Source organism: Thamnophis elegans, chromosome 8 (genome assembly GCF_009769535.1).
Source record: "Thamnophis elegans isolate rThaEle1 chromosome 8, rThaEle1.pri, whole genome shotgun sequence".
NCBI classification, from domain to species: Eukaryota; Metazoa; Chordata; class Lepidosauria; order Squamata; family Colubridae; genus Thamnophis; species Thamnophis elegans.
Window position 1 is genome coordinate 2,248,022 of NC_045548.1, and position 16,569 is coordinate 2,264,590.

Consider the following 16,569-nt stretch of genomic DNA (forward strand, 5'->3'; position numbering starts at 1 on the left):
AGGTAACTTCATCAGTCTAGTAGTAGCTTGCCCTGACAGTGTTGGCGAGTATGTGGTTTTCTCCTAGATAGGGTGTTGTGTTCTACATTGTTTGTTTGATAGGAATACCTTTTTATCTCAGTGTTGGCCGCTGGAAAGAATGTATTCTGGTATTTTTATTGTCCCTTTTGTATGATATGTAAATATGGTTAATTTCTATGTGTCTAATGATGGCTGATTTATCAAAACCTGGAGGACAAGCTATTGTATGTAGACACTTGCATTGAAGATGTTACCTAGTTGGGAAATGAAATATCTGCTAGCAAGCTCAAAGAGCAGCAAGGACTCCACAAAAACATTTTTTCTTGTGCAATGTAACATAACCAAAGCTACACCTAGCTGTTTTTATAAACAAATAAATAATTCTTTCGAGATCTTCTCCAACATCAGTTGCATTGTGACCTCCATGAAGGTTCAGTCCAACTTTTTTCTTGTATGCAACAGGGAACTTTTCATATGTACAGTTTTATACATGAAGGCTTCCGGGCAACCCCAAAAATTGCATTCAGTTGAAGCTCCCATGGAAGCTTAGTTATGTAAATCTACTTCCTGCAATCAGTTTTTGGCTAATGATACAGCATGATGTATAAAATGCAGAGGCTGGTGACTCTGATAACGCTGTGAGTTCTGTACATTTGTTTGTATCAACTGAATGTCAAAAAAATATTCTTTGCATCTTAAACAAAACAATGACAGTGGTTGAATTTTTATATCCTTACATTTATTAATAGCACTGTTACTTACAAATTACCGTATTTTTCGGAGTATAAGATGCACCGGAGTATAAGACGCACCAAGGTTTTAAAGAGGCAAATTTTAAAAAGTAGGTAGGTAGATAGAGGGAGAGAGAGAAATACAGTAGGTAGGTAGGGAGAGAGAGTGAGTAGGTAGGTAGGTAGAGGGATAGAGAGAGAGAAATGCTAAAATGTATAAGGAAATATTACTAGATCATTATTAATGCGTAGATAACTGCAGGACATTACACACCCACCAATAGTGGGTTTCAAAAATGTTTGGAAGCTCTTCTGTAGGTGTGGCCTGCTTTCCGGGTCCACTGGTGGAACCTCTTCTAACCGGTTCGGTAGATTTGACGAACCGGTTCTACCAAATAGGTGCGAACTGGTAGGAACCCACCTCTGGTAGGTAGGTAGAGGGATAGAGAGAGAGAGAAATACAGTAGGTAGGGAGAGGGTAGGTAGGTAGGTAGGTAGGTAGGTAGGTAGGTAGGTAGGTAAGTAGGTGGAGAGAGAGAGAGAAATACAGTAGGTAGGTAGGGAGAGGGAGAGAGTAGGTAAGTAGGTAGAAGGAGAGAGAGAGAAATACAGTAGGTAGGGAGAGAGAGTAGATAGGTAGGGAGCGGGAGGGAGAGAAAGAGAAATACAGTAGGGAGGGAGAGAGAGAAAGTAGGTAGGTAGGTAGATGTTTCCAGGTGTATTTAACCATGTGCTGGAGAAGGGAATCACTGACAACCTGCAGCACCTAAGACTTGTTTCTGCTGGCACAGCACTTGATCAATGTCATTCTCATCAATCACTCTAACTAAAGAACTTTCCGAAGGGGGGGGGAGTTTTTTGCACTCTGCAAACCTCCCCAAAACAGCCCATTTTTTGTGAAAATGGGCCCGTTTGTTTCAAATAAAAGGCATGAATAGCCTTGGGGGGGGGCTTGCAGAATGCTCCTGGGGGGGCAAAAAAGAGTAAAAAATGGCCCATTTTTTTGTAAAAATGACCCTTTTTGTCAAAAAAATTGCATGTATAGCCTTATGGAGGCTTATAGTGTTCTGCTGGGGGGGGCAAAAAACGTCCATTTTTTGCTCATTTCTGCCCTCCCCAGCCCCCAAGAGTTCTCTGAAAGCCTCCATAAAGCTAGGCACAGCCATTTTGGTGAAGGGGTGGGGCTTCCGGAGGCAAAAAATGCTGTATTCGATGTATAAGATGCATCCAGATTTTGAGCCTCTTTTTTCAGGAAAAAAGGTGCGTCTTATACTCGAAACATACAGTAGCTTTTCAAGTTAATATCTTACCTGTGCATATCAACCATTGTCTTCCAATATTTAAATAACAGTGTATCAAGTAAAATAGCAAATGATTTTGAAAAAACATTTCCAAATGAATAGCCATTAATTTCTGCGTCAAAAAAATGAAAAAGACAAATATAAAATAAAATGTGTTTCATTTTTCTAGACCTTTTTCTTCCAGTGTCCTTAATTAATGCTTAATTAATGTATGAGGGAAATATAGGTACAAGTGTTTTAAAGGATTCCTAAAACTGTTATTTAATATCCAGTAATTACATTATGCTTTACAATTTTGAAGAAGAGTAAAGTGGTGGCTTTGATTTCTGTTCCATGTTTTAGGTAAAACCCCAATTCCAGGAAATTTTACGGCTCTCTGAGGAGAACATTGGTAGGTATATTTTTCCTAACCATCAGTTCTATAAATAAGATTTTGAAACACAATTCAACTTATTTTTAAAAAGTAAAGGATAACAAAGTACCTAAATGAACTTTGAAAAAAGTTATTGTTTTAATATATCTAAAAAGAAAAAAGTAACAAATACATCCAAAACATACTACATATATGAAACATTTCATTATAAGTCCTTTATTTCATGGGTTGATATCATGGAAAATGCCTCGTTTAATTTCAACTTTACCCAGTACTTCTTCATTAGCTATAAGCTTCGTTTTCCAGAGGTTCATTGAAGTTTCCATGAATTTTTGTATGTTGCTGCTGATGCCAAAGATTTTCAGGCATTTCTTGATCCAGCTATGGAGAACTGAATCAAATGCTTTCTTATAGTCTATCCAAGCCATGAACAGGTTGGTTCATCTTCTCTTTGAATTCTTTAGGATTAGCTTGTCAATCAGCAGTTGGTCCTTTGTTCCTCTTGAATTTTTGCAGCATCCTTTCTGTTCTACAGGAAGCAAGTTATTTCTTTCCAACTATCCATAAATTTGGTTTGCAATGATACCAGCAAGGATGTTGTATGTTGTTGGTAAACAGGTGATTGGCCTATAGTTTCCAGGATCCTTTCCTTTTTCTTTATCTCTTTGGATCAAGAATGTCCTTCCAGTTGTCAGCTGGTTTGTTTTCGCTAATGTAGTGGTTTGAATGGTTTGCACAGCCTCACTGACCTTTTTGAGTACCTTTCTCAATTCTTTCCGGTTCACTTGGTTCAGCTTTGGCAAACGTGTTCTTTCAGCATCTTCCATTTGATGCTTTATTTTCTCAGCTAATTGAGCAATATCTGTTGGTGTTTGTTCTTCAGTGCTTCCTTGTTCTTTATCTTCACCCATTTCAGCATCCTCTTCCTCCCTTTCTTCCTCAGTTTGCTTTTGAGTCTGCAAATCATTCTTGGCGTTACTCTTCTTTGTTGGTATACTCAGACCATTAGTTGCTTTCTCTTCGATTCCTATTAATTCTGCTGTCGTGAAACATTTGTGGCTTAGAATTACACGTCGTTGGTCCATTAGCCTTTGTTCACTGATATCAGAGTCCTTGTGGTTCACCTTCCAAATCTGATACATTCGTTTTTGAAATCCACATTTTGCTGGCTCAGACTGATAGTAAGCTTTCATAATAGAGATGTTTTCTTCCCTAGTCCAGATTTTTCGCTTTTTCACTTTTTCTTCCAGTAGCTTGTCAGCTCCATGCCCTGGTTGCCTAGCAGAGGGAGCTGGGCCCTGTAGCTCATTTTGCGCAGAATGCCCAGGAGCCATAGCATCCAACGGGACCCTTGTTAATCCGGGCGACGGTTCAGCCGGCATAAATTACATTTTTTTCATATTCACCATATTTGAATGGGTTGTGGAGCAAATTTTTTCTGGCCCTTCACCTAAGACCTGTCTGATATGGTTGTACCTGTTCAGCATATCCCTTAGGATCATTAGAGCGCGCAACCCCCTCCACCACGACAAGGTAAAGCTCCTCGGAGGGGTTGTTGTTGTTGTTATTATTGTTATTGTTATTATACCACGTTATCTATCTGAGAAAATAAGCATTACTAACTTTTTTCTCGCAGCCCTTTTGATCAGTTTTACTCTCTGAATTCGTCCTACTTAGTTCTGTAGAAATAGAAACTGGGTGAATAAGAGGGGCTGTCCCTAATTTTGACTGGGCATTTTTAACAATATTAGGTAATAGCATTATATAAGCGTGTATCAACTTGAGCATCATAAATAACTTCAAGACTTTTATTTCTTAATTTCAGATGCTGCAGCAGGGAACGGAGTACTAACAAAAGCCACAGTTCCTATCTACGCAACAGGTGTACTTACATGTTATATCCAGGTAAACCTGCTCTTCAATTATGAATTTGAAAAGACAATAGTTATCTTTACTTAAAACTTCTAAATAAAGTTGAAAAATACTTACGCTTCTCCTTAGATCCTAAACTATATTACTTTCAAAAGTGTATAGAAAGAGATTTCACCTTCCTTCTACGGTTACTTCAAAATATTTTTTTGCTTTTATTAACCTACACACTCCATCTCATGCTATCAAAAAAATCAACTCTATGGAGAGCAGAAGAGCTATAATGGGTTTTTTATTTTCCTGGGCATTGTTGACAAGAGGAACTGATGTAATTATTATTTAATACTATATGATACAGGCTATGTATAGTATACATGTGAGTGTATGTTATGAAAATGGAAATAAAAAATATTTTTTTAAAAAAATCAACTCTTACTGTCGAGATTTTTGGGGGGAGGTGAATGCAGGTGACTGGAATAGAAAATAGAAAACTTGTTATTTTCTGATAAGGACTTCATTTCTTTAAAAAATATGTTACAGTGTTATTACCACCAAAGTCCTTTTCCCGTATGCTTACGGGGGGGGGGGGGGGGGGACGACTGTGAAAACTTATATTTAACTTTTTATCATGCAAAGTTGGATTTCACCAGTATTTGCTGTACTCCAATAAAGTATCACTATTTTCAATATTATAAAATGAATGCATTAACATTTTCAGTATTCCTTTTAGTAAAAGGAACAGAATTAGGTAAAGCCATTAGTTGTACAAACATACAATAGTCTCTGTTTGTTTAATTGTGAACTTTGGAATTTGATACAAGCTGCAGGGAGGGTTCGGTCGTTATTACGTCATATCATTTTAATAGAGGAGAGAAGTGGCCAAATCAGCACACACTTCAAAACTGAACTTTAACAAAATTACACTTGGCTGGAATGATAAATATAGTAAGAGAATCCAAGTCAAAATGAAGCATTCAGTATTATAGGAATATGCCTTGAGAAAGTAGATGCATGATTATTGTTATTCATAGCAGGTAGTAGTGGCTAGTTTGCAAGCATTATATATGTTGATGCTTTATGAGTTTTTATGTACAGCTGATTTCACACTTTAAGGATATAGTGACTACAATCTATATTCATTTACCAATGATTCCATGAAAATATTGATAATCATTGCTTGTGGTTCTCAGACTAATGATTTGGTATTACATGACAGGTTAATAGACATCCTATCCCAGTGGTTCCCAAACTTGGCAACTTTAAGACTTGTGGACTTCAACTCCCAGAATTCTCCAGCCAGCTCTGCTGGCTGGAGAATTCTGGGAGTTGAAGTCCACAAGACTTAAAGTTGCCAAGTTTGGGAACCACTGTGACCTATCCCATTCTAGAGCAAAGTGCTAAGAGCTGGGACAGTATCTTCTGATCAAAGGGCATGACTGAGTCGTGGGTCCCAAAATATTACTAGGTTTCCTTTAGTTAAAATCTTAATGTGGTCCACTTCCTGATAACAGGCCAGGAAATTTAACTTTATGTTTTTAAACCTCTACTTTCAGGAAGAAGACCGCAAGCTGTTAGTAGGATTTTTAGAAGATGTCATGACTATGCTTTCATTATCTCACGCTCCCCTTGATAGCCTAAAAGCATCTTTTGTGGAATTAGGGTAAAGTATATTACTGAAGCTGATATAAAGGGGCGATCGTTTACATACAGCATCAGATGTAAGAATTTAATCTCAAAGATTTTGGACATTTCAATATTCCATTATAAAGCCAGAATCTGCAGAACAGAAATGCTGTTGTGTTTTTGTGACATTTTTTTTTCATCAAAAAATGGCAGAGTATTTTATAGTCTTTAGTGCTCTGACATACAGTATCAATATTATCAGATTACCTTGTAATTAAATGGGGGGAAAGTTATATAATAACCAATTTGATAAATAGTACAATACATATTTTAATCTAAAAAGATGTTGAAAATATAGTTGGAAATTTGCAGTATCGGATCAACCTGCTACATGAAACCTATATCTGAACTCTCCTTGTTCATGTAGTCCATGCAGTATACTGGTAGTCCTTGACTTACAACCACAATTAAGCCCCAACGTTTTTGTAGCTAAGGGAGAACATTGGTTAAGTGAGTTTTCCCCCATTTTATGAGTTTCTCTGCCACAGTTGTTAAGTGAATCACTGAAGTTGTTAAGTTAGTAACAGGGTTGTTGTGAATCAGGCTTCCTCACTGAGTTTGCTTCTCAGAAAGTTGCAAAAAGTGATCACATGACCCTGTACTGCAATCATCATGAATGTGAGTCAGTTGTCAAGCATCTAAATGTAAATCACATGACCATGGGAATGCTGCAACAGTCATAAGTATGAAAAATGGTCATAAGTCATTTTTTTCAGGGCCATTGCAACTTCTAACTGTCACAAGTGAACTGTTGTAAATCAAGGACTAACTGTAAATGGCAACATTTGGGATAGTTCAATGGTTGCTCTAAAGCAGTGGTTCCCAAACTTGGCAACTTTAGGACTTGTGGACTTCAATTCCCAGAATTCTCCAGCCAGCTCTACTCTGCTGGCTGGAGAATTCTGGGAGTTGAAGTCCACAAGTCTTAAAGTTGCCAGGTTTGGGAACCACTGCTCTAAAGAGCTCCTCCCACTCTAAAAATACACTTTTGGGGATAAATGTGGTTGAACTGCAGGCACTTTCCTTTTGTTGAGGCTAATTGAGGTTAGCTGAGAAAGAAAATTTGAGAAAATATTTGAGGAGAGAAAGAAAATGCAAAATAAGTGCTGTTTGAAAGCAAATGACTATCTGTAGCTTAGATCTGATTGTTTTGTGTTCTCAGTGCAAACCCAGCATACCATGAATTGCTGCTAACTGTATTATGGTATGGAGTTGTCCACACTTCAGCACTTGTTCGATGTACGGCTGCCAGAATGTTTGAGGTAAGTGTTCATTAAACATATTTTAGATATTACTAATTCTGCTCCCTGCGGAAATACTGGCTTCCTTGTGCCTATCACCATTTAATTCCTCTTTTCTCAAGAGCCTGGATGTGAGACAGAGGGGAAGCCTTACAGTCAAGTGAATATGGATTCTGAAGGGGCTTCACCGTACATCCATTTTTACAGAGGGTACCAGTTATGTTAAAAATACTGTCAGGGAAAATAGCAATTTATCTGATCTAATATATTTAAATTCTTAAAAGTACATTTTAATATTATACTCTGTTTTATAATATTTTAAAGTAGTTGTGCACTGTGTGATGGAGCAGGATGTTAATCCTATAGTTTGAAGTGAATTTTCCATCATTCATTTCTTTCTTTTTTTAAAAAAAAGTATTGCTGTGTTACATGTGTTTGTGAAACATTTCAGGGGAACAGGCCAAATGAGACATTTATTTCTGACCTGAATTGGTGCATTGCTTGCTTAAAAACTTCTGTTAGCTCTGAGAAATCATTTCAGTGCGGAATTCAGTGTTCAAACCAGCCATCAATTGTATATACCTTGTGAATTGGGCAGCAAGAAAGGGGGTAAAAAAAAAATCATGTACGGTTCCTGATCTAACCACACCGCCAACTGTACAAGCTGCAAAATGGAGATATTCGTTTTCAGCTTTGTATCAGATTATCCGCTTGTTTTAAGTTACTCCTCAGAGTTTACCAATGTCACTTTAGTACAGTGTTTCTCAACCTTGGTGACTTTAAGTCCTGTGGACTTCAACTCCCAGAATCCCCCAGCCAGCTATGCTGGCTGGGGGATTCTGGAAGTTGAAGTCCACAGGACTTAAAGTCACCAAGGTTGAGAAACACTGCTTTTGTAGGACCTTGAAAATTCTAGTGGGAAGACAGGCCATACCTTTAATGAATAGATATGACTGTTTGGAGCATTTTCATGTCCTAAAATAAATATTTTGACCCTGGTCAATACGTAAGGGGCCATCTTGCCATTTCCCCTACATGCACAAAGATACTGGTCTAATTTTAAATCTTTATAGCAGTGCAATTCAAGATAAGGAATTAAATAGAAATGTAATTAAATAGTAATGTATTAGTTGCACATAAGAGGCCATTTAGATCTTTAAAAAATATTGCTGGTGACAAAGCATAAGAGGTTAAAAACAGAGTTTTATTTTGTTTCGCCACATATTTTTTTCTCATAATACGATGACCTCATTTGAGAGTATTGGAAACTCAATTTTTACTTGAATTGTACTATTTTTTTTGCAAATAAACCCGGAGTCTAGTCTGCATTATTATTTTGTGAGTCTCTTTCCTCACCTAACCTTTTTTTAAATGACAATTGTCAAATGGGGAAAATGGCTAAATGAATCTGTGCCAATAAAATTTTCTAGTTTACTTTTTTTGTGTGTTGTAAGTGCTATTGCCTATGCCAGGTGTATTTTATTTTTATAATTCAGCCAAAATAGCAACAATATACACCTATCATGAACTCTAATATGGTTATATGAAGGTTTAATTGGATAGTGAAGAAGGGCAAGCATTTTGATGTTGGTCTAAACTAACATGCTGTTTTTGACTTAGTTTTCCCTTTGGCTCTGTATGTTTGTATGTGTGTCATGCATTAATATTAAATTGGACATAATCTTGAGTGCTCTGTGATGATCCAGATTTGATCCTGGTTTGAACACTATCCATGCACAGTAAGGACATCAACTTGAATCTTTGCTGTACTACATAAGTTAAAACCATGGGTGGGCATTGATTCGCTATTACCTATTTACCTACTGAGTGTTTAAAGTTTTACATAGATTGCAGGACTAAGTAGCTCATTATTTGGTATAGCCAAGCATTTATGATTTTTATGCAAGAGTACCAATTCAAGTTCTATTAATGTGAATTAATTATACTTTTAGTCGCTAGATATCCTGAAACTGTACTCTTGCTATTTAAATTGAAATACATTAATGATCTACACAAATGCTATATATAAAAGCAAAAACTATACAAGACTGAAGTAAGCCCACCCCTGGTTTATAACAAGACAAGTAATCATTGTGGCTTTCTACTGTTACATCTTAAAATCAAAATACGTTCTAAAATGAGAATCCAGGTTCTCATTATCTTCTTATTATCTCAAGCTTCTTTTTTATGTTGTTTTTATCTTAGGCATACATTTCCTAAATAATTAAAAGCCATGATCGGGGTAGAAAACTTTTATTTTAAAAAAAAAAAACCAGATGAAATACTCTTGGTGATTAGAAATAGGAATTATGTCAGAATCGTGCATTGTTTGGATTTCCAGTAAAGTATTTCCCAACCTCCTGTCCTTTACAATTATACCTCACAGCAGGGGTGTCACACTGGGGGCCTGGGGGCCAAATGCGTCACACACAGGCCGCACCTATCCCAGCTCCACGAAGGGGAGAATGTCACAATAGGTCACGTGACGGCAGCATGACACCACGAGTTTGACACCTGTGCCTTACAGAATCCCTGCTGCTATAGACATCCTTAGTACAGAAACACAAGACAATTAAAATCAAGGTTATTCTCTTTTTCCGAGCAAGGTGGTTTGCTTCTGGGATTAAAATATTCCAACACACCTGAGTTTGGTGAGTCAGGTTTTAACGCTCAAATACCAGCCCCAGACCAATCCTAACAGAATTTGTTGCCATTTTCTACATGTTTACCTGACCTTTTAAATTATGTATCTTTTAATAGTGACAATAGAGCCCAGTTTACGCTCACAAATCACAAGAACTGTTTGGAGTTCTTAGTTATCTGTTCACATTCCTACATTTCACAATAACCTGGTTTATAAAAGAGCCGAGGTGGCGCAGTGGTTAAATGCAGCACTGCAGGATACTTCAGCTGACTGCAGTTCTGCAGTTCGGCTGTTCAAATCTCACCGGCTCAAGGTTGACTCAGCCTTCCATCCTTCCGAGGTGGGTGAAATGAGGACCCAGACTGTTGTTGGGGGCGATATGCTGACTCTGTAAACCGCTTAGAGAGGGCTGAAAGCCCTATGAAGCGGTATATAAGTCTAACTAGCTATTGCTATTATTTTGTGGAGCTATAACAAGGTAGCAATAATGGAGCTCTAGAAACTTCAAACGTTACTTTGAAATTTAAACACTAGCATTCAGGATACTGTCTGGATCTTTTGTTGTCTAACAGCTCTGTAGTTGGTGTGTGTTGCCTGCTTGGGCCACTTAACGCTTCCATCCTGCCTTCTCCCTAGTTATATTAAAAGAGCACTTTAGCGTAGCGATACTTGCTTCTAATTTTGGTTTGCATTTTGTGTTTCTCTTCCTCTTGGTTACGCTGTTCTTCCCATGATACTGTGCTCACTCTTTCCGCGCATCACCTGTGATGTACCCCTCTGCTCTGCCCACTCAGCTGTTGGTGAAGGGGGTACATGAAACTCTGGTAGCTCAGAGAGTGGTTCCTGCTCTCATCACTCTCTCCAGTGACCCTGAAATGTAAGTTTCCCCAACTGTCTTCTACAACTAGCTCCCTCTTACAACTTGTCAAGAAATAAACCTCCAGAATGCATTTGCTAATATTCAATTTTTTAAAAAAAAAATAACTAAGTTTTAAATATACTCAATATCTTTAGCAACTAAAAGAGTAAGTACTTTGTTCTTACAAACAAGCTGAAGCTCGTTCAAAACACTAACTAGTAAAATAGTTGGAAGAATAATGCAACCTTAAACTTAATTCTGAAACAAAACTATCATAACTTTTTATAGTAAATAATAACACGTCTGAATAGTTTTCAGATGTTGTCATACTGCTGTTTGTTTCTTCCATGCTGAAGAGGGATGCTAATTTCACTAATACGTTACTGCCTGTGAAAAGCATGAGGAGACTCCTTACTTATTTTAAGGCCCCGTGTGGGTGACTAAACTTAGAAAGACTGCTGATTCTGCCTGCCCATCCTCAGTCACAACTAACTTAGTTATCCTTCCAGTTTAAAACCATTTTTATTGCATGTTGACTGGTTTACAGCTGACTCTTCGAGGCATGCGTGAAGCCTTAGTTGACAAGCGGGTTGCTCCGGCCCTTGTTACCTTGTCCAGTGATCCTGAATTGTGAGTTTCTGAATGTGACCTTGAGTTCATCTTTCTGTGTCTTTTTCTCTCTCTTCTTTTTAAAAAAAATTGTGATACTACTTCCTGGGCTAATTCCTGTCACTGCTAGCAGTTAATACCTTAATGGAGTTTCAAAGTTAGTATTCTGTTTTTAATTAAACATTTGTTTTACTGTTAAGAGCTGAGTATTTGTTTTGCTTTGTTTTGCTCCTAGCTCTGTCAGAATAGCCACAATTCCTGCGTTTGGGACCATCATGGAAACGGTCACTCAGAGAGAGGTAGGATTTCTGCGCATTGAACTGGGATATTCCCAGTTTGTAATCACTAACTATTGAACTCTGTTAAAAAAATGTTTTCAGGATATCTGGATTGGTAAAAGTTCTAATTAAAATAGCAATAGCAATAGCAGTTAGACTTATATACCGCTTCATAGGGCTTTCAGCCCTCTCTAAGCGGTTTACAGAGTCAGCATATCGCCCCCAACAACAATCCGGGTCCTCATTTTACCCACCTCGGAAGGATGGAAGGCTGAGTCAACCTTGAGCCGGTGAGATTAGAACCACTGAACTGCAGATAACAGTCATCTGAAAATGAGCCGAGGTGGCGCAGTGGTTAGGGTGCAGTACTGCAGGCCACTTCAGCTGACTGCTGTCTGCAGTTCAGCGGTTCTAATCTCACCAGCTCAAGGTTGACTCAGCCTTCCATCCTTCCGAGGTGGGTAAAATGAGGACCCAGATTGTTGTTGGGGGCAATATGCCGACTCTGTAAACCGCTTAGAGAGGGCTGAAAGCCCTATGAAGCGGTATATAAGCCTAACTGCTATTGCTATTGCTAACCTTTTACAGCAATGTCCAATACAGATACTCTTTGTTTAGCAACCACAATTTGCCTTTGCAAAGTGGTGGCTAAGTGGTCGCTTGCAATCCTATTTCAGTAGTCCGTTGGTTTATAAACTTACAAAGGTCATCAATGCGAAAAACCGATCATGAAGTTACTTTTTGTTAATCGCTGTTGTAATTGCAAATGTTCACTGTACAAGGCAGTCGCTTAAGCGAGAAGTAGCTGTATACGGGCAGTTTTATCCCACTGATGGTTTGGCCCACAAGCAAAATAGCAAGGTCTTGCCTCCATTTTGTCATATACCAAAGAGACTTTATCCTCTTTTGCATGTACTGAGCATCCATCACATAATTCACCTCCTCATAGCAATAGCAGTTAGACTTACATACCGCTTCATAGGGCTTTCAGCCCTCTCTAAGCAGTTTACAGAGTCAACATATTGCCCCCAACAACAATCCGGGTCCTCATATTACCCACCTTGGAAGGATGGAAGGCTGAGTCAACCTTGAGCCGGTGAGATTTGAACCGCTGAACTGCTGAACTAGCAGTCAGCTGAAGTAGCCTGCAGTGCTGCACTCTAACCACTGCGCCACCTCGGCTCATCCTTCAGCTCTTGATGGAATACTTCTTAGTTGTAAATGGAGTACATAATTAAAAAGAGGGAAATATGAAGCCTAACATATTGTAATATAAAACTATAGTAGAAACTATATATAACAAGAAATGTGTTCATTTTTTCATTCTTAAATTTTATTTCATAACATGCTCAGCAAAAATATCTTAGAATGGACAGCCCATTTTCAAAAACTTGTGAATTAACGAGTAAAGCTGTTTCTGATGGTTAAAAAAAATATAGCAGAGTTTGCATTTGTATAATTTCAAACTGTTCCTTATTTTCTAAAATAACATAGTAGAGGAAATGGAACTGAACATTTGTACTGAGTCATACTTGTGTGCTGAATAAGTAGTAATAGGTTAGTTTAAATACATAAATACACATTTGTACTACGGAGTTAATTACATATTGATGTTTTGTTGGGGTTAATGGAATCTAGAAATTTGAAAATGGGTATTCAAGAGACTTTAGTCAGCATCATTTTTTTTAAAGTGCATACATTTTAGAGAAGGATTTTCTAAAGAGGAGATGTTGAGGGTGAGGTTTACTTAAGAGATAAAAGTATTAATGCTAGGATTTTTTGTAACAATAAAAACCTGATAATGTTAAAGTCAAAACAAGTATAATGTGTTAAAAGTTATTTTCTTTTGGACGCTATTAATTTTTACTTATTTCTGCAATAAAGTTTTCATATCTTACAAATTTTGTTTCCCTTTAAGCTTTTGGAAAGAGTCAAAATGCAGTTGGCCTCTTTCCTGGAAGATCCCCAGTATCAAGACCAACACTCTCTGCACACAGAAATAATAAAAACCTTTGGGAGGGTTGGTCCAAATGCTGAGCCAAGATTTAGAGATGAATGTGAGTTTGAATAACAGAACATAAAAAACATCTGTTTTTCAGTTTGTCAACAATTATAGCTCTATTCTTGCACTCTTTGGTGATTTTGTTATGTTTTTTTTCCCCGAATATTCCTCTTTCCAGTTGTTCTTCCACATTTGCATAAACTTTCCTTGGTTAATAACCAGCAATCTGCAGACTCAAAACGACTGGACATAGCTACTCATCTCTTTGAAGCCTATAGTGCACTCTCCTGTTGTTGTATCCTTATTTGATTTGAAAATTATAATTTTATATTTGTACAGACCATTGAAAAATACTCTTGTCTCTTCGCAAATTCAAATATTGAGTAATGTGTAATGTTTCCATCAGGTTTTGCTGAGAATATTAAAGGCAGACAAACTAAACTTGAGAGACCGCCTGCTGCCAATTACCTCCCAAAGACCCATTAGATCACACAGGGTCGGCCTCCTCCGGGTTCCGTCTACCAGCCAATGTCATCTGGCTACGACCCGGGGGAGGGCCTTCTCTGTGGCAGCTCCGGCCCTTTGGAACAAACTCCCCGCAGAGATTCGGACCCTCACCTCTCTCCAGGCCTTCCGAAAAGCCGTCAAAACCTGGCTGTGCCGGCAGGCCTGGGGTTGATGAGTTCCCCTCTCCTCTTGACCTGTGTGGTTGTGTGATTCTTGGCTATTTTAACTATTTTAACTATTTTAACATAGAATTGTGTTCTATGTTCCCCTTTTCCCCCTTTGAGTTGATCGCCACTCTGAGTCCCTCCCGGAGAAGGGCGGCATACAAATAAAATAAATCTAAATCTAAACAGCTTTTACAAATGAAGGCGAATATACGTGTCCCAGGATGATGTTGCAGGATCCAATCTGGGTTAGTCACAGGGACCAAAGGCTTCGTCTTCCGAGCTTTCGGACTCCTGCAGGGGCCCCCCTTCAGGGAACTTCTCCCTAGCGGAGTATTAGACAGCTCTTAATAATTGCATAAAGGCTCCTACGTTGCAGCGGCAACAATAAGAGTTGTATCCTTGTGCCGCACAGGCTCTTTCGGATGGAGATACTTTTCCACTTTCTAAAGCTTATCCATTCTTGAAAGTAAGGACGTTCTTAAGTGTCCCATCGAACAGTTGCGAATCTTGAAGAGGCAAGAATTTGCACCCCGGAGCCTCCATGATTCTGAAATTTGTGTCATCAAAAAAGCTAGTGTCCCCTTCTGGCAGGCTGCTTTATTTGCAAACTTCAGCTGACTAGAAAGTGTGACTAGCATTTTATGGATATTGATTTTAAATACATGCTGTTATAGAGGTCTTTTTACACATGTAGATCAAAGATCGATGCTTTAAGAGTTCAGTGAAAATAAGCTCGGTTTCATCTCTTCCTCTGGAACTACAGTGAGAGGCAGTTATTAGTGATAATCACCCATCTCATCCCTCTTCCTGTCACTAGGATCCTTCTCTCCCTCCAGGAAACCAAGCTCCTTATAGTATTTCTGCTAAGCAGAGGAACATTTTGCTGCTCCCTACACAATGGCTTTTCTCTCTCTCAATAATATATCGTTCTATACTTTAAAAGCCTTGAGTATAGAACTATAACTCCAAGAATGGTAAATTAAAAAAGAAAGAGTAATTTGTGTTAAAAATAAATTGCACCATATCAATGTTGTTCAAGTGAACTCTTGCAGTTTCAGAAAGTAGATATAAGAATTTAAGTCATCTCTTTTTTAGTAACATTCAGATAACCCTTTGAAGTTAGCTAAACATACTATGTTTTTTGCACATTATGTTCCAGTTTTAACTTGAGAGGAAGCAGATGGCAAACCAATTTTGTTTCTGTCAGACCTTAACTGCTTTACCTTTCAGTTATTTCAGAAGAGTTAATGATCAGTCACTTCTTACCTGGACTCAGGTGTTTAAGAAATGACATGGAAGCTCTCTCACCAGAACATGAGGTGAATATCTGAGCTTCAATTTTATCCTTCATGTTTATAATGACATATAAATTTATATTATTAGCATAACACTGCCAAATTAGAAATAAGTATAAGTATAATCTTTATTGTCATTGTACTTAAATACAATGAAATTGGTTCATTAAATAATTTTAAGATTAAGATTTAGTATTAAATTAATGCTAAAAAATATAACACATGAGCTTAAATTATTAAGTAAAATAAAATATATCACTATTTGATCTCACTAGTAATGAAGTATACCATAATTTCAGTTTTCATTAATTTTAAGCCTTGTAGCCATCAATATTTCATTCTTAAGATATTACCAAAATATTGAAGTTTAATATACCTCTCAAGTTTCATTGTGTCTATTTAGATAACATGAATTGTCATAAATATTATCTTTGTTCTAAACCAGTGGTTCCCAAACTTGGCAGCTTTAAGACTTGTGGACTTCAACTCCCAGAATTCTCCAGCCAGCTCTGCAGAGCTGGCTGGAGAATTCTGGGAGTTGAAGTCCACAAGTCTTAAAGTTGCCAAGTTTGGGAACCACTGTTCTAAACATTTGTCCTCTCCTATATTTTAGGTCATTTTAAATTCCATGATAAAAGAATGTGAACAGAAAGTGGAAAATAGAAATGTTCAAGAACCTCAAGGGTAAGTCTTTTTTTTTTTTTTACAAAAGGCCTAAATTATATCGGCAACATTATTAATAAAGAATTATGTTATCAAAGCAGAACATTTGTATTCACTTAATAATTTTTATTCTTTTCTGAAAAGACATAGGTCTAATGTAGTGGAAGAAAATTGAAAACCGGTTGTAAAATAAAGTCAGTCATCCACACCCCTTTATTAAAATGTTGTATAAATCCCAGTGGTAATAAAAAATAAGAAAGAAATAAGTAGTAGTCCTTTTGCCTTTTGGGTTGATTTTCAAACCAAGGGACGTAATGGGAAATCCA

At 37.6% G+C, this 16,569-nt stretch overlaps 1 protein-coding gene across 6 annotated transcripts in view; it reads left to right on the forward strand.

Annotated features, from left to right (window-relative positions):
- The window catches only part of RELCH (RAB11 binding and LisH domain, coiled-coil and HEAT repeat containing), a 68,740-nt gene that overhangs the window by 48,991 nt on the left and 3,180 nt on the right, over positions 1-16,569 (forward strand). For 2 of the 6 annotated variants that reach the window (XM_032223141.1, XM_032223145.1), the window contains 10 exons: positions 2,396-2,444; positions 4,252-4,331; positions 5,849-5,955; positions 7,141-7,240; positions 10,658-10,740; positions 11,567-11,630; positions 13,528-13,666; positions 13,790-13,906; positions 15,516-15,604; positions 16,194-16,264. In XM_032223141.1, the coding sequence (XP_032079032.1) occupies positions 2,396-2,444; positions 4,252-4,331; positions 5,849-5,955; positions 7,141-7,240; positions 10,658-10,740; positions 11,567-11,630; positions 13,528-13,666; positions 13,790-13,906; positions 15,516-15,604; positions 16,194-16,264 (899 nt within the window). Of the gene's footprint in view, positions 1-2,395; positions 2,445-4,251; positions 4,332-5,848; positions 5,956-7,140; positions 7,241-10,657; positions 11,355-11,566; positions 11,631-13,527; positions 13,667-13,789; positions 13,907-15,515; positions 15,617-16,193; positions 16,265-16,569 lie in introns of those variants that run through there. The other 4 variants (XM_032223142.1, XM_032223143.1, XR_004255900.1 and 1 more) reach the window with 4 other exon arrangements.